The sequence below is a fragment of the Oikopleura dioica genome, chromosome XSR (assembly GCF_907165135.1).
Source record: "Oikopleura dioica chromosome XSR, OKI2018_I68_1.0, whole genome shotgun sequence".
Taxonomy (NCBI): domain Eukaryota; kingdom Metazoa; phylum Chordata; class Appendicularia; order Copelata; family Oikopleuridae; genus Oikopleura; species Oikopleura dioica.
Genome location: NC_137294.1, coordinates 9836828 through 9859082, shown reverse-complemented (window position 1 = coordinate 9859082; position 22255 = coordinate 9836828). Strand labels below are relative to the sequence as shown.

Sequence of the window (22255 nt, the reverse complement as noted above, 5' to 3'; positions counted from 1 at the left end):
TTACGCTTTTCTCGTCAAGAAACAAAGCAGGTGAAGATTTAGGTCCAGTTTATTAGCTTCATGAAAAATTGAAGAAGTTTTCAGTAATTAGAAATAGAGGAACTCCGAGAACATGTCATTGAAATTTGGTTTTGGCATCTTTGTACACCGACTTAGTGAAGCTCTTGACTCCTTTTAGCAGCTTTTTTGAATCTCCACGGAAGCTTGATCGGCTTTTGCTATCTTCACTCGGATTGCTTCCGGAGGGTGTCGCACTTCTTAATACGAAAACTTAGTCTCGATTAACTTCCGGTATTTAGGTGAAAAATTGCAAGAATAAGAACAAAAAGGAGGGTATTACTAGTTTTGGTGTTCCAAATCCACGCCACCGGGATTCTACATTTGATGGTAATCACTAGGGTTCCACCTTTTCTGCCAATCAAGTCAAATCAGTGATTTTTCTTTTTCTACATTGGCAGAACTCCTCTATTTCATACCTCTACGTCTTGGGGTTGCCCACTTAGGCCACAAAGAAAACTGCGAAAATTCAAGCTAAGTACAAGTATTTACATTTGTTTTGAGATTCTGATTTAGTAAAGCTATGATGTAGTTGACCTCAAACATAAATATCACCTCGTGAAGCTCGCTGGTGTAGAAGCGCGCGATATTTTCGTTGAAGCAGACCGAGAGAGGTTAATCGCTTCCTTCTTTACAAGCTTGGCCGAGTTCTTGAGCGCCACCTTTGTCGGTTTAATTACGGAGTTACTCGGAAAATCACAGTGTGTACTTTTTCTTGGTTCGAAAAGAGCTACTCTCGGAGATACTCGCACTTGACTTTTGAGAACCTCTCCTGACGCTCATCCGAGCGGGACACACTTGCGTCGACTTCTCTGATGTAAACCTACTCGAAATGAATAACAATACCAACTTGAAAGCTTACTTATGCTTTTTGATGTCATCGACAGGTGAATGGCCCTCACTGCCAATGATATGAAGGTTGTGCAAGATTCTATTTATTGCCACCAGATCTTCTTCTGGACTTTTTTGGGACCTTCATTTTTCTTTAGAGTCTTTCTTTTGCTAGTTATTTCGTTTTACCTGAGATTGTTGAGCATTCGATCAAGCCTAAGGCGCACCCTGTCCAAAGTGTCATCGATGGCGTCTGTAACACGCTGTATTGACTCCTGATCAGAGCTTGAATCAGCTTAATTTTACAATAAAAATTGCTCTAGCCGCTTTCTACAGAGCGTACAAGAGTCACTGTATATACCGCTTGATGGTGGCCCGGAGAATTGAACCTTTTGCTCTTTCGTCGGCATTCTAGGGTTGAGTTACTAATCACATAATGGACTGCGAGAGCCTACCGCAAAGGCTGCAAGTCTCCTTGCGCGAGAGAAGCAACTGCTCCAAATTGGCGATGAAGATCAGCTCTCGTCGTGATTTTTATACGCTTCCTAAATGTGGCATACAACACGGTTTTTACTGTCGATTGCCAAGCGAATATTGCAATTTCAACACTCACTAGTACCTTATAAGCAGTTTTATCTTCTGAACCCGAGCCCAGGCCAGCTCGGGGTCGCTCTTATCCCTCATCTTGCCTTTGACTTACGAATCTCGACCTATCTCATTTGCTTCTCTGAACTCGCCAAAATGAAACATTTAATATAACACGGATGAATTCTTGACTTTCACTTGCAAATTCTCTGCGCGTACTCCACTGCGCAAATATAACCCTGAGTCAACTAACAGACCTTTGCTTTGTCTTGATAATCATTTTGTCTTTTCTCAAATGGCTGATAGAGCGTTATATCGCGGGAAAATAATATTGAATTTTTACTGGAAAATAAGATCAATTTTTAAGTAGAGCTTGAACATCATTATTTTTTTTCTTTTTGATGAAAGCTCTGGCTGCATGAAAATAATGAATTTTGTTCTGGATTCTCTTTCATTGTTTTACGAATAGATCTTGCTGAGTTCTCACGCAAATGTGTTTCTTGTGGGCAAAAAGAGATTAACACGAGTGACTTCCAAATTCGGTATCCCTAAATCAAGTTAAATTATCACCCTTCGCCTTTAGTTTATTTGGCTTTCTGAATAATTGCTCTGACCCTTAGGCGAGTCACTGTCTTCCATGCACAGATAATTGACTGTTTGCTGTGTTGCTATATTGTCTAACCATTTATATAATCAAGTTGGAGGCACGGAAGAGATAAAAACATTTCATAAGTGCAATTTTAATAATCTATTGCGTCTTTCTCGATGTTCAGAAAAGATCTCGTATACATTTTGGAATGTCATATCCGAATATTTTATAATCCACTTGCAGGTGTTTATAGACGGACTTCGGCAGGTGCTTATCAACGCTAGAAATATAAAAATGAAGATGGAGAAATGTGGGAAATCAACCTTTTGAGGAACTCTTCCAATAAATCATGGTTTGACGGTTTCGAGCTTCCAGTAGGATAGACGATATTTTTAAGGCCCAGCCTATTGAAAAGCCAGGTAGAATCTTCTTCAATCGTCTCTAGTTTCAAAATGTAGTCGTAATCAATGTCGCAGGGGTAGCATAGTGACCAGTAATTCTCCCAATGCTCGTTTTTGGGAACCGTTGGAGCTGTCGGGTTCTTGTCGATGATGTGGCGCAAGAACTCTTCGAAATTGGCGGGAGTTGTGCTCGATCGTTCTGATCTACGGTTGTATATCCGATGGATCTTATTCGAAATGTCTCCAAAAGTGTCGTGTTCGCGAAATGTTTGGATTTTATTTCTTTTGCGGCGTAATAACGTGAAAGAAGTATTAGCTCATAGAATAAAATTAAGCCACTTCCCTAAACGCTGATAATAGTCTTTCAAACGGATCTCTAGTGACCATGAATTTGGTGTACGAGTCAAGCCTTCTCAGTCGCTCTGTTTTATTGAGACTCCAGAAGTTCATGCCTTCTAGGTTATCTGGATTGTTAGCGTAAGAACCGCCTATACTGAACCAGTTTCTTTGAAACGCGTTTTAAAATTTGAGAAATTTACGTTTCAGGTTCTATTTTTATTGCGAATTATTAGATTTTTAAACGCTCCCCATTCTCGACAGCTTTTGTTTTTTCTTCGTCTAAATCGCCGTTCAAATAGAGAAGAACCCTCTTCCAGTTTGTGCAGCCAACTTTGGGGATGACACAATAAAGCATTTTGTACTTGTCTACGTAGAGAATATTCGGCCGTCTTCTCACGCCCTCTTCGACCAAGTACTGGTCCAGTCCCGTCCACTGATTTGCTTCGCATACTTTTTCTGCTCGTAATTTTCGCAACTTAAATCTCTCTTCTACGGACAGTTTTAGCTCTCTATCCATCGTCAGTTGTGAAAAATTAATCTGATCTAGCTTTTTGCGGTCAAGAAATTCCAACTAGAAATGTTCTATGGTCGTTTTTTGTATCTTTGACCCTTTCCTGTGATTTTCTATATTGATGATAAATGCCAGTGCAAGCAAGAATAGTTAATAGAGTAATATAAAGTCCAGTCCATGATGGAATGCCTTTGGAAGTTTACCAAGTTTTTTCTTTTTTAAATTCTGAAAGAGCGGGCTTCAGAGAAACTTTGGTGCACCAGCCTTGAAACGTCATTTTTCTCTTAGTGATATCTGTAAGGCGATGGTATTTGTACTGAGAGTAAGCGCTAATCCCCATCAGAAACTATGTGCCAGCCTTAATATCTAAATTAAAAAATGAGTGACATTTGATTGTTTGACTTTGAAACGCTAGAGACCTAGATAATTCTTCTCTAAAAATCACTATCTCCTAGTAGACTCTTGAGGAAATAAAGAAATAACATAAGTGCGTGAAAAATTCTATCAGACTGTCCGCAAGATTGCCTACTAGTTCGGCTATAAAGAGAGTTGGCTCATTTTTAGAAAAAAAGAACATTCTTTTCGGCCTCTTTCCCTCTTCAATACTGTCACAAAACAAATATGGGTTTTCTTCAATAAGTATTCTCTTTTACCCTACCCTCTTTTCAGGAAATCGTTAATAGAAGGCTCTAAAAATAATAGAACACAGATGATGTTCGTTTTGATCTGGATTTTTGAATGAGTGTTGGGGCAGAACGGCTATGACAAAACAAACCCATTCGATAATAGAAAAAACTTTTCTCCCCAGCGCCGCTTCGAGCAACGAGTTGACCTTATCTTGATATCTCCGATATTCAGGTAAAAAATAAATAATTCAACATAAAAATGCATCCGCGTTGGTGAGAAAGAGAAAATACTGGAATGCCAAACTTTCAATTTCTAAGCCAACTCTCTTTTTTATTTCATTTACCGTCTCATTCTCACTTGAACCAATCCATTTTGTAACAATTTTTACGAAACTCTTTCTCTCTTTAGTTGAATCTATCGGCCTTGGCGAATAAATTAATTTTAAAATCATTGTCCCGGCCACACCTTGGGCTTATCTTTGCCACTTTTATCTATGAACAAATTGTTCATTCTGATCATAAATATGAGCAAGTTTGAGTTATATTTTTTAATGAAATTTGATATTTTTGATTGTCCTTGTTATCTTCTTCATTTAAATTGATTTTGTTTCCCAATTATTTGTTCTTCTTTGAGCAGGAAATATATTTTTGCCATTTTTGTGCCTAAGGGTCCACTACGGGTCCATTGCCAAGTTAGTTTGACTAATCAACTTGCGAAACGTGACAGATGTATTAGATTTCCATACAGATCATGCGTTCTTGTGAAATTTTTCTTTTGAGATATTTGCGCGAAAATGGATACAGAGAAAGCTACGATCAGGTATTTATTCTCCTATTTTCAGCATTAAACAATCGCGAATAAAAGCTCAAAGAAGATTTGTCCTCGAAGTGGTTGAAGAACGATGCAGATACGGCAGGTATTTTTGCTCTATTGGTGCCAAATTCTACGTGATATTTAGATAAAGTGTGTCAAACAGAGTCCCAGCTTCATGGAGATCACTTTATTTCTGAAAAGTCGCTGGAAGATGTATTGAAGATGCGATATCAAAGAAAAACAGTCGCCTGCCAAGGTGAAATTTTTAAGCATATCATTAATAACTCTCTTACAAGCTTCTAACGAGCATTGTTGTCAATCGAAAGAAGTAGCAGAGAAGTTGGAAAAGCGCGTTGCAAGCATGCAACGAACGATTTCATATCTGCGTGAAGAACTTAGGTATTTACCTAGAAGTCTCTTCCTTGATTTCACTCTTTTTTCAGAAAACGTCCTGATTTCGAAAAGCCGCCACCGAAGATAGCGATTGTAAGGCCTCAGAGGTTTAATCCGTTTAAAAAGTCGAAAGATAATCCTGCCAAATGAATAAACGAATGAGATTTCAAAGAATCGATTAAGCGATATATTCTGATTATACAAAAATAGGGTCGGACAAAAAGGTATAACTACAGATAATAAAATGAAACATGCTTGATCGTTTTCGAATAGTAAATAGTTACAATAGTCGTCAGTTGTCGTTACGGTAGTCGATTTTTTCTTCCAAATAAAGGCATCGCTCAGTATCGGACATTCTGGGGCAACTGGGGGTAGCTCTGGTAGAGAGCCGGATTTGTGTACAATCCGTTTGTGGTGGGCGATGGTGCGAAGCTTAGCTGAGTTGGCGGCGAAAGAGGCTGCGAAATCGTCGGAGCAGAGTTTGATGACGGGTTCGACGAGTTTGAAGGAGATGAAGTGCTCGTTGTTGACGAGCCTAGTCCAGGTGTAGGCTCCTGCCCCTGCGAGGGCATAGGCTGGGACGGAGTTGTTGAACGGCCCGGATCAGCGCTGTTAGCAGGAAGGACGCGTGCAGAGGAAACTGCAGGAGCTTCAGTCTGATGAGACGCAGCCAGTGGCGTCGTTTGATCTGTTCGTGTCGCTTCCGACGTCTCGGGAAGGGATGCTGCAAAGAAACGTTATTTTTGTTTCTAAGTAGTGCTCGTGTTATCGTTTATCTCCTATTACTAGTGCTCGGACTAGAACTGAGAGTAAATCTGTTATTCTTCAAGTGCGCTTAAGAGGCGTCCCCGGTGTGAACCCTTACGCTGGACGTATCCCGTGTCATTTCCGCTTTGATTACTACCCAGCTGACTCTCGAGAACTATACTCTCTGTTTTAAACGTCTCGCTAATTTCTGCTTTAATCATGTTTTACCTGACTGAGTTGAAGTTGCTACGCTTGTGTTTGGATAATTGGTCGCGTAATCCCCCGCACCTTGCTGAGCACCGTATGTTTGACCGTAGAGTGCAGCTAGCTGGCTTGGGTCGTGGTGGACGGATTGAAGGCCTGATAGAATATTGTTAAATATAAGAACTTAGAAGAGTTAAATACCTGAGAATGCTGACGCAGTATGCAACGAAAATGAGCTACTTTGAGCGGCCGCAGCGGCAGCCCAGGCACGTGCTGCTTCTGAATCGTATCCTCCAGTTGGATAAGGGTAGTTCAAAAGCCCGTTCGACATGCTTAAATAAATTATAAAGCCCTTGAATTTCGAGAAAAGGTCTTACTTTGTGATTGCCGCAGCGTAGGAATCGTGCGCAAGATCAGGCTCGGTTTTTAGCGCTCCACCAAGATGGTCGTCATGTGCACCGCCAAAGTGAGAACCCAAATCTTAAAAGATAAAAGTTATACAATGAAAATTAGATTGATTTCGTGAAAAAGGATCCTCATCGAGGAATTTCACGCTTTTTGCGGCGCAGGTTTATTTTTCTAAGTGCTGCGGGCTGATGAGCGCTCCCGCTCCGATCACAAAATGAAAAAATCGGGTTAGGGAAGGTCGCCCAGAGCTCTCGTTTCGCAAAAGTACAAGTTACTGCATTGCAGCTCGAACAACACTCACATTGTTGGTGAAGCAGTCGATTCTGCGCGGTCGCCAATGCAACAGCTTCTTTCTGGCGCTGCATTTCTTCGATTTGCTTCTTGCGCTCTTCTTTCTCTTTGACAGCTTCGCATTTCTAAACAAGGCGATTAATTTTCTGATCGCTTACGTAAAAAATCGGAGGAGGCAAGTGTAACCCAGAATTTTTTCATATGTAGTTATTTTTTGGTAAAATAATCGTGCCGCTGCGAAGTTAATTTCAGAGCTCGTGCTCGGTTAAAATTGCCCCTTTAGATGCAGTAATAAGTACCTTGAATCGCTTCCGACGACGAAGGTAAGAGCCATTCTCAAACATGTTATATGCGTCGGGGTCCAGAGTCCAGTATGAGCCTTTTCCAGGCTTCTAAAAACAAAGATAAAAATGCGCGAACGAATTTTTAATTACCTTCTCGTCGCGTGGAATCTTGACGAAGCACTCGTTCAGCGAGAGGTTGTGTCGGATGCTGTTCTGCCAGCCTTGTTTATTCTCCCTGTAGTAAGGGAAGCGCTCCATAATGAAACTGTAGATGCCGTTGAGTGTGATCTTCTTCGTCGGTTCCGAGTTAATTGCCATTGCAATGAGCGCAATGTAGCTGTAAGGCGGCTTAACCTAGAATAAACATTAGCAAGTTGCCTTTTGACCACTCAAGAGGTTTTCAGATACGCCGACTTTGGACTGCCCAGCTGCCAAATACCAACGTCTGAATAAATCACTAATAGGCCACTTAGCCTTACTAGCCTTGATAATACGTTAATAATTAACTGGTTTATCCAGCTCCACAATAGGAACACGGAGTAACTTTTGAAGACTAAAATTGCAGGGCAGATTAAAGTTCTGATGCTAGCAAGAGTTCTGCTAGTAGGTGGTGGCTGTGGTCGTGGCTGTGGTTGTAGTCGGGGTCGGTGTACTCGCCCCGGCGGCCGCGTAAAGAAAACAAACGCTCGGTCACTCGCAAATGCGATTAGACAAAATATTAAAAATACGAAACTAGATCGGCGGCGGCAGGAACCGACAAGCATAACAACCTAAAGGGATCATCCTCTGCCAAGCTACATCTGTGGCTCATCTCTGCTCCTATCTTTAGGAGCAGTTGGAGACCCGCCTGTCCCAGCTCGAAAAACTGGAAGAAACTTATCGCTAAAATTTCTTGGGGAAAAGATTTCACACTTGATACACTCAAAAGACACAAGTGCTGAACAAACTCAACCGCCGGATCTTGCAAAAGAAGTAATTAGGAAATCGACCCGTTTCCTAGTGCAGCGGAGCAAATCACGTGACTTGAGTAGGGATTCGAAAATTGTTCCAAAAATCAATTTCCGGCGGAAGGGAATGCACGAGCTCGTCCTCTGGAAAATCCGAGAGATTCAAGTTAAACGGCTAGAAATCATTTCCGCCCGCACTATACATTATCGACCAGCAAGGGCTATTTTTGAAGTGATTATTCTATCCTTGGGATCAAGGAAGAGGGCCTATCTAAAATTAAGACGGCCGTCGATGACATTTTGAAATTTAATTGTTTCAAATCACAAAAAGCCGACTTGATGTGATAAATTTTAGATCACCCCTCGATGATTCTGATGATGAGAGGGAGATTTTCAAGAAAGAAAAATAAATTTTCAAGAGATTGTCTGTAGAAATGAGGCTATGAATATAATATAAAGGTGATTTATTATTCGCTTTATAAACCGGCTGGCCCGACCGGTTTCAATTTTAATCAAAGCGAAACAAAAGGGAATATTGATTCTTGCCACGTCCCTCGAATTAAGGAAATATATTCTGCCAGAGTAATAAATTCTAAATCGCTTTGGATTGAGTTCGCCAGGAAGCTCGAATTTCATGGGCAGTTCTAATGAAGGTTTTCGCAGCTGTTGTAGCCTCTGTCACGGTCTGATCAGCTCTTCTGATCAGCTGGCGGGCGCAAAGTGAGCGAGGCCAGGGCTCGCTTCGAAAGTTTACACAATTTAAAGGTGCTTGTCAATTTGGGCGAATTAATGGAGTCCCTTCAAACATGAATTCGGATTAGTCCAAATAATCTTTGAACGATTTTGAAACAAATTATTTCTATTTCGCGGCAGCTGGGAACTTTCTGCCAGAAAAGGGGTTGGGAGCGCGGCCTTTGATCACGCCGCCTCCGTTCGCGAAGACGCAAAAATAAAGAAAGGAGCAACGTTTCGAGAGCTCTATTTTCGCTAGAAATCAAAAACTGTCAGAACGCGCCTCTCCCAAAGACTCAGCAAAAAGAATGTTTAGTTACTCGATTAAGCGCATTAACAGCATGGCGGAAGACTTCATAACTCACGTCAAAGTGTTTCTTAGACTACTCCCACTGAAAACAACGATGAGCAATTATCGGGAAGGCGAGCACCGAGAATGCCGATTCCACTAATTGGTCATTTCTGTTTTTCGTCGGAAGGAAAGCGAATTTCCTTAGTTTCGCCGTTAGCAAAAATAACAAAACGGAAATGATCGAGCACTGCGTGTTTATCTTCGAGGGGGCTCAGGCAGCTCCGAAAAAAGTTGTTTTCCGAAGCCGACGATACTGTCCTCAATGAAGTCCGCATAAGATGATAAAATACAACCCTCATCGCAATATAAACCTATTCTGATCTTTTCCTGATGTCTACAAACTCGATTTTTCTATTTTCTATGCCCCAATTTTTTTTTTTGAAATAGCCTTGGAAGCATTATATTTAAAAAGACGCCAAATATCAATATGCAAAAATATAAAATATCTTCATATGTTTTTGAATAATTTTTCTGCATGGCCTCTCTCTCTTTTCAAATTTCGATGTTTCTCAATTCTCTCATAAAAATGGCTTACCATGTCTTTCGGTTGGAGATGTGAGGCCGTCGAGGTGACGGTCGAGGAGTAGGGCGAATACGGAGTTGTCCTGTTCGACTGGAGGGCGGCGCCATAATTTCCTTCGCCATTATACATTCCTAAAAACTCGTAATTCCACATTCGATTACTTTACTGCACGATCTAGACTTTGAACTTTCATTTATCCGATCTTTACATTTATAGACATCAGTTTTTTCAAAATCAATACTGTTGGATAAGAAAACGTAAGTTAATTTTCTTGATCTTACATAATATTTAGATAAAATGTTTTTCGTCTAAAAAACCTAACAGTTCTGTTCAAAATTTCCTCCCTTTTTAAGAACGAATCCTTTGCGAATCGTATTTTATATTGCAACGCCAATTTTCAAATTATATAAGCGCTAACAACGATTAAGAACGATTAAAATTACGACACACTACGGTAAGAATCCTAAAAGAATTTTTTTTTCTGTGGCATTTTCTAGCAATTACGAAGATATCACCCATTTTGTGAGTGAGCCTATTGATCTGTCTAAAAGTTCTTTTTGGAAGATAGGTTCTGAAGACATGGATGTGACTTAGATGAACTGGGCGTTATTCTTTTTCTAGAGGGTCTCTTTATGATTTTTGCGTCAGAGGATGAGCGATAAGGGAGTTCGTTAGCGATTGACGCCAAACTTGCGCGCAAGTTGCCTCCGCCAAACGTGAAATCGAAATCGAAACGAAGAAAAAATAAACTCCCGAATTCTTCAAGAGAACATTCAAGAGCGCGCCTCTCGATCTCAGCCCAAACAAACTCCACCAGTTGTCTTACATATAAATTTCAAGAAAATTATCAAAATATTATGGATTTTTACTCTCCATGTACTTTGCTCTAGAGTGGGGGTGCTTACCTAGTTGCGCATAGCGCTGGGCGTATGCAGACGCATAGGAGGACGAGTTGTAGCCAAGGAGATTGCCACCCAGAGCTCCAGCCTGGGCAGAAGTTGCCGACGCTCCAGTGGTCCCTGCACTCGCCATTTTGCTCTTTCTAGAGTCTCTCTTTGCTCCAGGGGCCAATTAGCCGACGATGGAACTGTCTATCTGTATGTTTGTATTTGTAGTTGTTATGTTTTGTTTCGTTTAGCCAAAAGTCGAGATAATATTGTGATTGCAAGGCGCAAAGGTGTTTTCTCAAAAAATGAGTTGGAGAGACCTGCAAGTCCTATCAAGAGAAAAAGACGGAGCGCTCTAGCGTCACCACCACCGTCGAGGAATTCTTCCCTCGCTGGGCGGCGCACGAGCTGCTCCTATCCGACCAATCGGCAGCGCGCTTCGCCATGCCACTAGAATAATGAACAGTTTGTGTATTCGCCTGCTTCATCACATAATCGCCAGTGTATCAGATTGGTCAATCGAAAGGAAATAGAAGCTTACGCTTTCCTAAATATGCTACTTTAGAAGACGATCTGACTCAAAGCGATAGATAGCATAAAAACTCAAAGCGGAAGTGAGACCAATTATAATACATCCGAAAAGTTATTTAAAATAATATTATTTATTTTCAAATCGTTTACCAGCCAGTTTATCAAAATGTCTAAAAATGAAGCTGACCCTTCCGACTGCGACAATTTCAAATATAACACGAAATTTTTCACAGAAAAAAACGTAGCAGTAACAATGGAATAACCATTTTTTCCTCATAAGTTTGATTGTACGAGGAAAGTAGTATGAAGAAAGAATTTTACTTTCGAGTGATCAGTAGAAAAAATGACTTTATTATGATAAGAGCTTAATTGTCGAATTAAATGGACTGTTAATAATGCAGATTTGAGGTATTCAAGTTGCTAATTAATGTCTTGGAGTCTGAGAAACAAAGTGTGAACTCTCGGCTGTATGTTTTCTAAGTCAACGTTTCGAATTTTTATAACTTGAACAGAGAAAATAAACGGTGGCGCTGGTCATTACCTCCTGAGTACGTATCAAAACAGGTATCACAAGAAATAATATTTGCTCACGTAATACCAAAGGGCCAAATTATCAAGTTGAAGAAGAAATAAAGCTCGCCAAACAACGTGAAGAAGACATTTCACAGCTATTACAATAAACGCATTTGTTACGTGAACGAGCTATCAATACGTACACACCTAAAGCACTTAACATTGCAATTAAATTAATTTTTACAGCAATTATAAAATACTCCTAAGACCCTGAAAATTTGACTTTATCTGGCCATTTCAAACAGCAAATAAATTGGACAAAAGAATTTCCAACAATAGCTCACATGCAAAAAAACAACTCTACACTCAAGACTCCGGGTAGTCTTGATCTCGAGTAAGCCGATGATTTTGCTCTGTCTCGATGGGATTAGTTCTATAATTGCAATTTGGAACTTGCAATCTTCACTGAGCGTGAGCAGGCACTACATCAAGCTGAGGGGTTGATACTAGACCGGAGCGTCCAGAGCTAGAATCTTAGAGAGACGGGTGATGATGACTACTACTACACTTAAAACAACACTCAATCAGAAAGCGGCACATCTTAGCAGCTCACTAAATTAAAATCGTGTAACTGTGAATATTTCATCCTCAGCCATTTTAAAGCCTATCGTCGTTAGCTATCAGCGCTCATTTGCTATTCAAAGTCAATTAATGCGAGTCAATTAATTGCCTAACTCAGCAAAGCTAGCAATTATCGACAAAAAACTCTTCAAATCAAAAAAGCTAGAATCAATCAATCGCCACCGGAAATTTAATGCGCGGCGTCGGGAAAAGGCTGTTTACGCTCAGCATAAAGGGTGTTTTCGTAAACTGGGGCAGAGATGGCACGGCTGCACCCTTAATTCGCTGGTGTCATTTCCTTCATCAAACTCAGCGTGACATCGCAAACAAGCTTTCCCTACATTTTCTTTCACAGGGGCGGAAATCCCAGTGTGAGATCGCGTGAAGAAACACTGCAGGAAAATATTTGGTTTCCCTCGTTTAAAATAATTATAAAAAAATTACTGTAAGAGTATATTATTTTATCGAGAAAGGAAAAAAAGAACGACCTCGAGATTAACCTCTTGTCGGCGGTCTTTTCTACAACCAGGGAAAATATTTTCGGATTTCCCATTTCGCGACTTCCCATTCCCTTTGAAAGTAAATCTTTGAAAAAATTGGCAAAGGTTGTTATTGCAGGTCGCGCCCGATGGAAAATGATTACACCGGGATCAAGACGATTACTCCAAACACCACCGCCAGAATAACATTAAAACCAGATAGAGAGCACCTAGCTAAAGTAAAGGGCAGCTGAGGCAAGGGCAACCAAAGGGAAAAAATATTTAATGATGGAAAAAGTTCAAAAGAAAGCTTAGAAGGTGTCTCCTTAGTACGCAATATGCAAATGCCGCTTAATTATAAATAAACGCTCATTTCAAATAAACCTTTGAATCAGATCCATTTTATTCCTGATTCTACTGTAGAAAAGGAGCCTCAGTAGCTCGGATTGCCTCGGATAAGCCCAAAACTAATAAACTTCAATTTTATATCCGCTTAGCCGAGACCAAGCCAATTGGTGCGCGCTAGAATGAATGGTAGTGGCATATAATTTTGAATTTACGTAGATTGCTGCCGATTTCGGTGCAAGATAGATTTTGGATCGAAAATCGTGGCGGAGACGGCTTATCCGGCAGCGCAGTGCTCGGGCCCACTCCGCCGCCGCCGAGTGCAAAGTCAACACAGATTTTCTCTTTCAACCACCAGCGGCACAAGCACCCAAAGGACCACCTATCAACCACAATTATGATTAAAAAAATTATCGAAAAGAAGTCTCAGTCACTATCGCAGCCAGTGTTTTCGCAGTGAAAGGGCGCTCATACATCTTCAAAGTTATCTTTGTCTATTCTACTTTGATGCTTTCGCATTCTGAAAATTCTTCATTTACTTTCAGCAACTTGTTTTATTAGGCAAGCTTCAAAGTTGCATCCTGGCAGTAAGCAATTGTTGATGCGTGGAGTTGTCTTTGAGGTTTTATCTAAAACGGTGGCTTTGGGTTACAAAATGTCTTACTCGGCATTTCAGAGCGTTTTGTACTTATCTACTCATCAATGATTAGGCCTAATCAGAATATCTAAAATTAATTCGCCCCGGAAGCTGAAATCTCCAAATGAAGTTCCAAAGGAGGCAAGCGGCAGAAAAAGCTCGCTTCAGCTGCCAAAGCCCCGTCACAGATTCAATTACGCAACTCAGTAGCGAGACGCCGCTCAACCAGAACATTACTGTTGCCTTGACCCGACGATTATTTTTAATCCGGTGCAGCCTGCTCCCTCTTTGCCAGCTAAAATCCGGATGTTGTAATTGACTTCCGCTTCAGACAGGACAATCGTGTAAAGAGCAACTATGCTCCTCTTCGCTGAGGCGACTTTGCAAGCAACGCTCTTATCCCACGAACTTTCTGATAAAATAAAATGATATTTTTCGTAAAATTGTCTCGGCAGAAGGGAAGATCTTGGCAGCTCGGACCTCCCGCCAGTCGCAGTTATCTAACCGCACAACGAAAACACGAAAAAGTAAAAATAATAGAGCGCCTATAAAAATTGGCGCACCGTTTTGTTTTTTTAGCGCGGTCGCCAATCTTGCCGGTCAAGCCTCTGTTCCAGGACGGGCGGGAAGGTACAGACAGATTTCGAATTACTCATAAAAAGAAAGTCGGACTACCATTCACTGCTGCCGACAGGACTTCGCTCCCGTAGTGACGCTGTAACAGGTTCTTTTCGAGATTAGTCGGTAGGTTCTTCTGGTTGTACTGGAATCACGTATAGGCAGAAGCAATCACTGTACCTCATTATAGTAATTACGCAGGCGATGTTTTAGCATACCCGGCATGGCCCGGCCCGTATTCGAGAAACGTCCGAGCAAATAGAGTTGCATTGAGATTTGTGGAAATATAACTGTTGAAAAAAACCCAAATCTTATGCTTTTCCTGCTTTTTATGGTTTCCACAGACATATTACTGTAAATGACATTATTATAGATTCGAGTCTATACAGGAGATAATGGTCTTGCTAAAAAACTTATTTTCCGATTCATTGAAAATGCTGCAATTGATAAGTTTTCATAATAAAATCAATGGATAAATATCTTGTCTTGTATTATCTGTGCGTGAAGTATTGAAGTAGGAATGAAAAAGGTCAGTTAATTCTAGTTTCTAATCTACAGTAAATTTACTGAGTTTTCTTATCCGCGGCGTTGCTGCTTTGTATTTCTTCAGATTCGGCAACTTCCTCAATTTTTTCAGATTTTGTTACATCTTTTGAGGATTTTCGAAGAATTTTTTTCAGAAGTCCTTTGACGAAATGAATGATTTTTCCTAAGTTAGTTTGTGGAGCTTCGCTTGAGGCGGGCACTACAGTACTAAATACCAGTTAATTTCAACTATTGTTTTTGTAATCGACCTTGTAGTCAGGTTATGAACAGAGCCAATAGCCATGGCGACGACAGTGCCTGGCCTCGGCATCCTGTCAAGCAGAACAGGACAGAAACAGGTCAAAAAAATTTTTTTCTCGATTTTCACACAGGAAACAGAACAGGACAGGTCTGTATAACTGTATACAGAAACAGGTCTGTAGAAAATACTGTCCTGGACAGGTCTGTATGACTGTATACAGAAACAGGTCTGTCAAAAAATACTGTCCTGAAAAAAACAACAGATGCAGGCCTGAAAAATAAATTGTTTTCTTAAGTTATTATTTTAAATAATAGGACAGACTGTCCGACAGAATGCCGAGGCCAGGACAGTGCATGCCAAGCAAAGGACATTATAAGGCATGGAAAAATCAGGAATTGGGACGTAAATTAGCACCGACTCTAAATTTCTGGTGACGAATTTGAAAAAGGATTCTCCCAACCTGAAAAGATGCGCCTTGGAGAAGAAGTCAAAGCATCTTGGAAAAAAAGAATGACCGATGGAAGATAGCGCCCGTGGTTGGCATCTGCTGGATATTCGTTCCATTTCGGCCAAGCGGTTCTTAATCGGTTCATTTATAATCCTGTAAAAAAAATTTACTTGAAATCGTATTCGACGATACATGCTGACTTTGGTTTGATCTTGAAACCAAAGACAATGAGTCCTGTTACTCGTTCGGCATCGTGCGCCGCTTTATAACTGTAAGCAGTTTCCTCGCAGCCTCTCACTCTTCTTGAGGAAAGACTAGGTTTCAGCCACCAGGGAACGACTTCCAGAGTAAGTACTTCTTCCTCAATTTCTCGTGGGTTGAAGATCGTTGTTTTGATGGAACCCTCGCCTTGACCGCCGCCCGATTTTCGAGAAATTTTAAGATGCAAGTTTTCTGTTTTGCTGGAGTTCCATAAGATCGGAATGTTGAATCGAATATCATCTTCGAATTTGGTAAGAATCTCTGTAACAGGTTTTATATTAACGCTATTTGGAAAAGGAGTCTTCTATGATTGCAGCGAAAAAAAAACCATTCCTTCAGACAAAACTGAATATTGACTCGACTGCACTAAAGAAAACTCTGTCTTTTCGGCGATCGAACTAGTTGTTGAGTTTCGAATTCCAAAGAGCAACTCTGCAGTCAACACTGTTTTCGGCTGCGAATGCTCTTGTGCACTCAGCAGCTGCAAGGACGAACGAGTTCTCACATCGATGATCGCTCGTTGCCAAAAAATGAGCTCGTCGCCGCTCTTGAAGTCGAATCCAAGCGACCAGAAGACACTATTCTGCTGAACGTAGTGTGGATTGTCAAGTAAATATGCGAGGCCATGAGTTGATCCTGTAGGAATGATCTTCTTCCACGGCGTCAAGTTCTCAGTGCATGCAACTTCCCGGGGAAGAAATCCTACTCTTCGTAAGCTAGGACTGCTCACTAGAAATGGGACTCAAAAATTATTAAAAGTGAAATAAAACCTTGAGCAAATGACGGAAGAAGAATAGGAGGAGTAACGGCCGAGCGGGTATCAAGTTGATTCAGCGAAATGCAAAAGAGGCCGGCGAGAACGCCAACCAAGGATTTCCATCTGTCTTCAACTGGGATTTCATCCTCTTGAAAAGATGCGACCAAGAAGGCGCCGACGGGCGATGCTAGTTTAGAATTTGCCGCCTGGTAGTCCGAAGAGTCTCCTTTTGCGAGGGAAAGATGCAGCTCTTCAATTTTCAGTTTTGAAGTCACCTCGTGAATAGCTCGTGGATAAGTTCTGTTTTTGGATAAGCCATTTTCACAAAAATCACGCTGTAAAATGAAGAGACGCAAAATAGCTTCACCGTGCCTGTAATGCTTCGGCAGTGCATCGTCGCGCTGGAAGAAGAACTCCACTTCGGTGAAAACCTTTTCTTCTTCAAGCGGTTGGACAGTGAGTTTCTCGCGGAAGGTCTCTGCTGCGCATATCGTCAGAAAAACTAGGACTTCTCGCATTAAATTTAGGAAACTACACTGGAAATAGGAAAAAGGATTTCTCGAGCAGGGACGCCCATTGGCTGAAACGATGACGACGCGCCAATAAAAAGCCAAACGATTCTCATTCAAGTTTATTCAGTCGAGTATTCAGAAGTTAACTTCCACAACTCCACAAAACTTGGAATTCTATAGACGATTATTTTAACGATATCGACGACGTGGACGTTGACTACTCTTTTCATGCTTAGACTTGACTTGTTACTGGCAATTCAATGCGATTCAAAGCATAAAAAGGGGATGGCATCCATCCGAAGGCAAAAGATTTATGTAATGATGCTTCCTGAAAAATACTTTTCTCCTCAGAAGGGTTACAGAATCTGTAGTACTACTAATTGAGTATTTAGTCTTGCATGACTTAAAATTTCGCAGCGTGCAATTCATAAGATTGCTAACTATTTCCTAAATTACGATTATCGTTCTAAAAACAGGAAATGAGGAACAACGTGCACATGAAAAGCCTGCTGGTAATGATACCTGATCCGACCAGGGCTTTGCAACGGCGATCACCGTCATTACTCTTCATCAGCACCTCTGCTTTTACGAGGACGCACTAAAAGCGGCGGCAGTCGTTCAATTATTCTAGCCTTTGGGAAACAAACAACGTCATTTTTGGAAGCTTACGTCAGAAAAGGAGAGAGAAAACTCTTGTTCACTTTGATTCAACAATTTGGCGATGTACTTTATACAGATAAAGAAGGTTTCTTTTATATAAAACAGGTTAGTCGCTTTGAAAATGCGGGCAGAACCAAGAAAAGGAAGTGATTTTCTGGATCTGAGTTTTGATTGGCCGGTAGGCCAAGTACAGCAATCTTATTGGCTTTCCAAAAAATCACTTCCTTTTCTTGGTTTGTGCCGAAAATGCCCTTTTGAACGAAATTTATGACTCCCTTCTTTCTGAAGCTTCTGAAAGGATTTCTAAAGTGTGACAAAAAATTCCAATGATTTGAAATTATGAAACATGCATTTCGGAAAGGAGGAAAGAGAAATTGCGATTTCACGGGACATCCATCGATACCGATCTGAGCCTCCGGGCGGACAAAGCTGATTTTTATTCAATATTCAAAATGATTTAAGAACTCTGGAAGCGCAACATTAGTGAAAGAAGCAACTTGTTTTTTTTCCAGAGAGATTATGATGCAGTGCAATGAAGAGCGATGGAATTGAATACATATCTAGTTCTAGGCTAGGCTTTGGAATCATAAAACAAGACGTAGATCATTATTGGAAGCCCTAGTAAACTCGAAACAAAATGAGCCTTTATCAGTCATACTCATTCTTCTTGCCATTTCTTCTTTTATAAACTACGATCTTTCAACTGCAAATGATGGGTTTTACCCTTTGCCTCGATTTCTCACTAGTTACTTTCGCCCAAACAAAGTTCTGAAAGAACACTACAATGGAACCTTGCCTGGCGTAAGTATTTTACAGTCCTGGCTCAAGATTAATTTAACCCTTCTTTAGTTTATCATTACGGGAGTAATGAAATGCGGAACAGGGGCAGTATCGAAGTTTCTTTCTCAACACTCAAGAGTTTACGACATCGGCGAGACTTATTTCTTCAATCGCTACTACGAAAAAGGATACAGTTATTATGACGCTTTGCTGACTCGCAGAAGTGCAGGCAAGCACAAGATTGTTTTTGAAAAGACTCCAACTTACTACAAAGTGAGCATCAACAAGAACTAGACCTCTTCTCATGCTTTCGTAATTTAAGACACTGCCAACAGCCGAACGGATTCATGCGATGAGCCCAGACACGAAGATAATACTTATTGTGTGCGACAATGTGCAGAGAACATTGTCCCGATATCTTCATATTTTGCACCTGAGTCCCAACTCTTTACAACGCCAGCAGAAGGAGCACAAGGTAATTAATCGTGTATTTCTTAAGCATGTATTTCTTTAGATCGACGATCTTGGAAAAGACTTCGAAGAATTCCAACAACGCTTGAATGCCACAATAGACGACCTCAACATCGAGTTCAAAGGGATGCTGGCAAATCGTTTTGGAAATTTTTACCGTTTCGTCGAAGATCTCTACGACTTGTATAATCAAAGAAAGTATCCGTTCTCAACAAAAGATTCTACTCTGAGGGAACTCATCTTGACTGACGGATTGTATTCGGTCTATCACATGACATATCTGAAGTTTTTCTCGCCCGAAAAAGTTCTTGTCGTTGATGGTTCCACCGTAAGAACAACCCTCAATAATAAAAAAAGCTCATCATATGTTTAGATGAAAGATTCGCCTTGGACAGAGCTCGAGCGAATACAAAATTTTCTCGATGTTCCTGTCGAGCTATCAGAAAACTCTTTCAAGTGGTCCGAGGAACGCGGACTTTACTGCCTCAACAAAGACGGAGTTCCAAATTGTCTTGGAAAAGGCAAAGGGCGATCGAACGGGTGGGAGTTCGAACCTTATCTTCAGAAGAAGTTGATGAAGTTCTTTAAACCTTTCGGTGAGAGAAAAACCAACGACTAAGGTCTATAGTACTTTTAGATCAGCACTTTGCTAATTTGTTGAAGAAAAGATTCAGCTGGCAGGACAAAAATGACGAAGAATGAACTATCTTACTTCTTTTTTATGTATTTATTCAAATATAATTCAAACTATTTATCAAAATGAGGCACACGGATCAGTGTAAAAAAGTGTCGTCGCGGAGGAGTTTTTCCTTTAGAAAAGTCCTTGTTGATTATTATATTCAGCACGTTTATCCAACATGTTTAGAATACATGTTTACTTGCATTACAGGATGCGTCCTCGCCATTTATCTTCGTTGGTCGTCTTAGTTGTAGTTCGGTAGCTTTATATAAACTTGTAATTTATCAAATGGCCTTATCGATTCATCATGACTTGGTGGCGCTGTTTGAAGTGCCTCGGCGGATATCTAGATTTGCTCCTTATCATTCAATAGTACGAGAGTATTTTTTTGCTCGTATAGTTCGACTTGTTTTTTTAATGCAAATAATAAACTTTCTTTTTTTACTGGGCTCCTTTTTGCAAAGATCGAACGCATGTAGAGTCCTGTGCGGTGGAATTATCGGACGAAAACGGAGAGAAACGCAGGTAGAAGAGGAAGAAAAAGTGAGAACGGAAGGAAAAGTAAAAGAGACGTTCTGGGGATGCGCTCCATGGTGGGCGCAGATATCTCTTTGTTTGAAAGTATACTACAGAGGGTTCAAAAAGGAAGTATCTGAGTCGCAGTTCTACCGCGTTGCGAGCCGAACTTGTGACGAGTTTTGTATAGCTAGCATCGACTCAGAGAAATGTGCGGACTGCTGGAGCTCTATCGCGAAGAACTCCTTTCAACTCTACGACATTTATTGCAATTGGTCGATGAAGGAAGAACAGTGTCCAGGAGCCCGCAACACAACGCAGTACTCGTTTTTTGAATACAAGGAAACCATAGAGGTGGGATTCATATTTTGAGAACAAAAAGTACAGTCTTATTAATTCAGAGGTGCATACAAACTTATGTTCCAGCACACGTTGACGCCACGGAGCCTGAGATCGCTTCGTCAAAACCAGTCTCGATCAAAGACCGCAAGATCCGGTTAGCGCTTCCGTTGCAAAACATCTACTCATTTATATTTAATCCTTTCTATTGCAATATCTAACCGGTTACTCAGCTCTTGAAATGGCGTATTCGTTTACCGACGGGTTATAAATTTCTAATGATAATTGAAAACTATTATTGATCGAGTAATTATAACCCTGTTAGCGAAAAAGCGTCCTGGAAACTGGTGGGCATTGACAGTAAAGCTTCCTTGTAAGCCTCCGCTTTTCACGTACAAAAACGCTTTCTGTGTCAATACTGATGAAACTGGTTCCGGCGGAAAATCTTACTCCGTTACTCAAAATTAGAGTGAAAAATTTGTATAACAAATTAGAATATTCGGACTGAATTGGTCCGAGAACTGTCTGAATTCCTTTTCGTTAGACTGTAATTTTTCACTCTTCTCTCAGCAAAAGCACAGGAACAAAGAATTTCATTGCCTTCGAGGTTCTTTTTAGTAAGAAATGCGAGTTCAAAAAGTCCGACATTGATATCGTTTGGGATGAGTCCTTTCCTTCGCAGAAGTTCCCACAAGTATCGTCGATCCCACATATGAACCGCCGCCAAATATCCGTAAGTAAGAAAAGAAAATAAAGCTGACTTGAAAAAATACAGGAGATCGTGACGGATTTCAAGCATAAAAGTGGCTCGATCGCTAGAAATAGCGAAACGATGCAAAACGATGCAGTTCGTCCGCAAAAGGGACTCTTATATGTCGACTCGCAAGCAATTGATCTCTACGAGCAGCTCATCGGAAATGATTGGAAAGAGTCTCATGATCATCTGTTTGGTTCAAGGAGGCAAGAGAGAAGGAGAAGACAGATTTCGAAGCAAGATAGTCCAAACTTACAGTTGGGGCTTCATTTTCCATGCATGATCAAAAACCTGTCTCTTGTCTCGTATCCGAATGATGTCACGAGCGGTGCCCAAAATCTCGCAAGAATGGTAAAATCGATTGAGAAATCGAATGAATTTTGAATTTTCACTATTAGGCCTATGGATCAGCGACAGTAGACGGATTGAATAACAAATTCTTTGTCTCCATTCCAAAACCAGAGCCAATTGAGGAAGCAGTTGGTATGCTTTTCGATGCAGCAAACAGCGGACTAGAGCGACAGCGGTTTCTGGAAGAACAATCTTACCAAGCCCTGGAGTTCGAAATCGACTATGGAGAGGGCTGCTTCTTCGATGCTACCAGGATAAAAGCAAGAATGGAGCCAGTGGTTAGAACATCGTGTACAGACGATCAAGTAAGCGAAAATTCGAAAGCAAAATAGTCATATTTACAGCTCAACGAAACGATCTGCTCTGAGTTCGAAGTTTGTGTAACTAAGAAGAGGGTATCGACTCGCAACAAAGAAGAGTTTATAATCCGTTCAAAATGTCTAACGAGGGAGAAATCTCAGTGTCCAGAAGCTATGGGTAGCTGGTCTCTAGAGTCGCCTTCAGGCGCTGCGTTTTGTTGCTGCAAAGGGCAAAGATGTAATCGAGAAAACTGCACTTTATAACTGTTCATTGCCATTCCTCGTTGTTTCTTAAATGAAACAGAAATCAAACTACAAATATACTCCTATTAAAGTCTTTTGCTGCCAGCTGTGAGAGATAGATTTCGGCGAATCG

General features: G+C 40.8%; 7 protein-coding genes across 9 annotated transcripts; 3 read left to right on the top strand and 4 right to left on the bottom strand.

The window, feature by feature from the left end:
* Nucleotides 1-31: 31 nt before the first annotated feature.
* On the bottom strand, nt 32-1917 carry LOC145707236 (uncharacterized). Of its 3 annotated transcripts, XM_081784730.1 has the most exons (9): nt 1508-1917; nt 1344-1433; nt 1232-1299; nt 1078-1183; nt 920-1030; nt 832-880; nt 613-767; nt 477-531; nt 32-257 (listed from the first exon to the last, which is right to left on the bottom strand). In XM_081784730.1, the coding sequence occupies exons 1-9, from the start codon at nt 1570-1572 to the stop codon at nt 225-227; spliced, it is 732 nt and encodes a 243-aa protein (XP_081640856.1). In that variant the 5' UTR covers nt 1573-1917; the 3' UTR covers nt 32-224. The 3 variants fall into 3 exon arrangements, with proteins under 3 accessions (XP_081640856.1, XP_081640855.1, XP_081640854.1); XM_081784729.1 differs by lacking the exon at nt 477-531 and having other exon boundaries at nt 1250-1299; nt 1508-1913; XM_081784728.1 differs by lacking the exon at nt 477-531 and having other exon boundaries at nt 1508-1909.
* A 309-nt stretch (nt 1918-2226) lies between these two features.
* Nucleotides 2227-3345, bottom strand: LOC145709238 (carbohydrate sulfotransferase 11-like). Its single transcript, XM_081786915.1, has 4 exons — nt 3048-3345; nt 2807-2968; nt 2386-2745; nt 2227-2342 (listed from the first exon to the last, which is right to left on the bottom strand). The coding sequence occupies exons 1-4, from the start codon at nt 3317-3319 to the stop codon at nt 2243-2245; spliced, it is 894 nt and encodes a 297-aa protein (XP_081643041.1). The 5' UTR covers nt 3320-3345; the 3' UTR covers nt 2227-2242.
* Nucleotides 3346-4651: 1306 nt separating this feature from the next.
* Nucleotides 4652-5296, top strand: LOC145709237 (uncharacterized). Its single transcript, XM_081786914.1, has 5 exons — nt 4652-4759; nt 4805-4856; nt 4899-5009; nt 5050-5152; nt 5197-5296. Exons 1-5 carry the CDS (start codon nt 4691-4693, stop codon nt 5294-5296), a joined length of 435 nt encoding a protein of 144 aa, XP_081643040.1. The 5' UTR covers nt 4652-4690.
* A 21-nt stretch (nt 5297-5317) lies between these two features.
* Nucleotides 5318-10872, bottom strand: LOC145710091 (uncharacterized). Its single transcript, XM_081787780.1, has 9 exons — nt 10540-10872; nt 9647-9765; nt 7231-7434; nt 7096-7188; nt 6807-6921; nt 6475-6577; nt 6299-6429; nt 6122-6253; nt 5318-5870 (listed from the first exon to the last, which is right to left on the bottom strand). Exons 1-9 carry the CDS (start codon nt 10664-10666, stop codon nt 5488-5490), a joined length of 1407 nt encoding a protein of 468 aa, XP_081643906.1. The 5' UTR covers nt 10667-10872; the 3' UTR covers nt 5318-5487.
* A 3873-nt stretch (nt 10873-14745) lies between these two features.
* On the bottom strand, nt 14746-17090 carry LOC145709236 (GPI-anchor transamidase component PIGT-like). Its single transcript, XM_081786913.1, has 8 exons — nt 16891-17090; nt 16532-16818; nt 16090-16490; nt 15671-16020; nt 15513-15631; nt 15406-15471; nt 15060-15108; nt 14746-15018 (listed from the first exon to the last, which is right to left on the bottom strand). Exons 1-8 carry the CDS (start codon nt 17034-17036, stop codon nt 14829-14831), a joined length of 1608 nt encoding a protein of 535 aa, XP_081643039.1. The 5' UTR covers nt 17037-17090; the 3' UTR covers nt 14746-14828.
* Nucleotides 17091-17185: 95 nt separating this feature from the next.
* LOC145710097 (heparan sulfate glucosamine 3-O-sulfotransferase 1-like) lies at nt 17186-19715 on the top strand. The gene is made up of 8 exons (XM_081787787.1): nt 17186-17795; nt 18153-18260; nt 18343-18491; nt 18540-18743; nt 18793-18945; nt 18985-19269; nt 19315-19537; nt 19579-19715. Exons 2-8 carry the CDS (start codon nt 18233-18235, stop codon nt 19641-19643), a joined length of 1107 nt encoding a protein of 368 aa, XP_081643913.1. The 5' UTR covers nt 17186-17795; nt 18153-18232; the 3' UTR covers nt 19644-19715.
* A 1128-nt stretch (nt 19716-20843) lies between these two features.
* On the top strand, nt 20844-22143 carry LOC145709234 (uncharacterized). Its single transcript, XM_081786912.1, has 4 exons — nt 20844-21208; nt 21251-21580; nt 21628-21885; nt 21925-22143. Exons 1-4 carry the CDS (start codon nt 21188-21190, stop codon nt 22141-22143), a joined length of 828 nt encoding a protein of 275 aa, XP_081643038.1. The 5' UTR covers nt 20844-21187.
* Nucleotides 22144-22255: the final 112 nt, after the last annotated feature.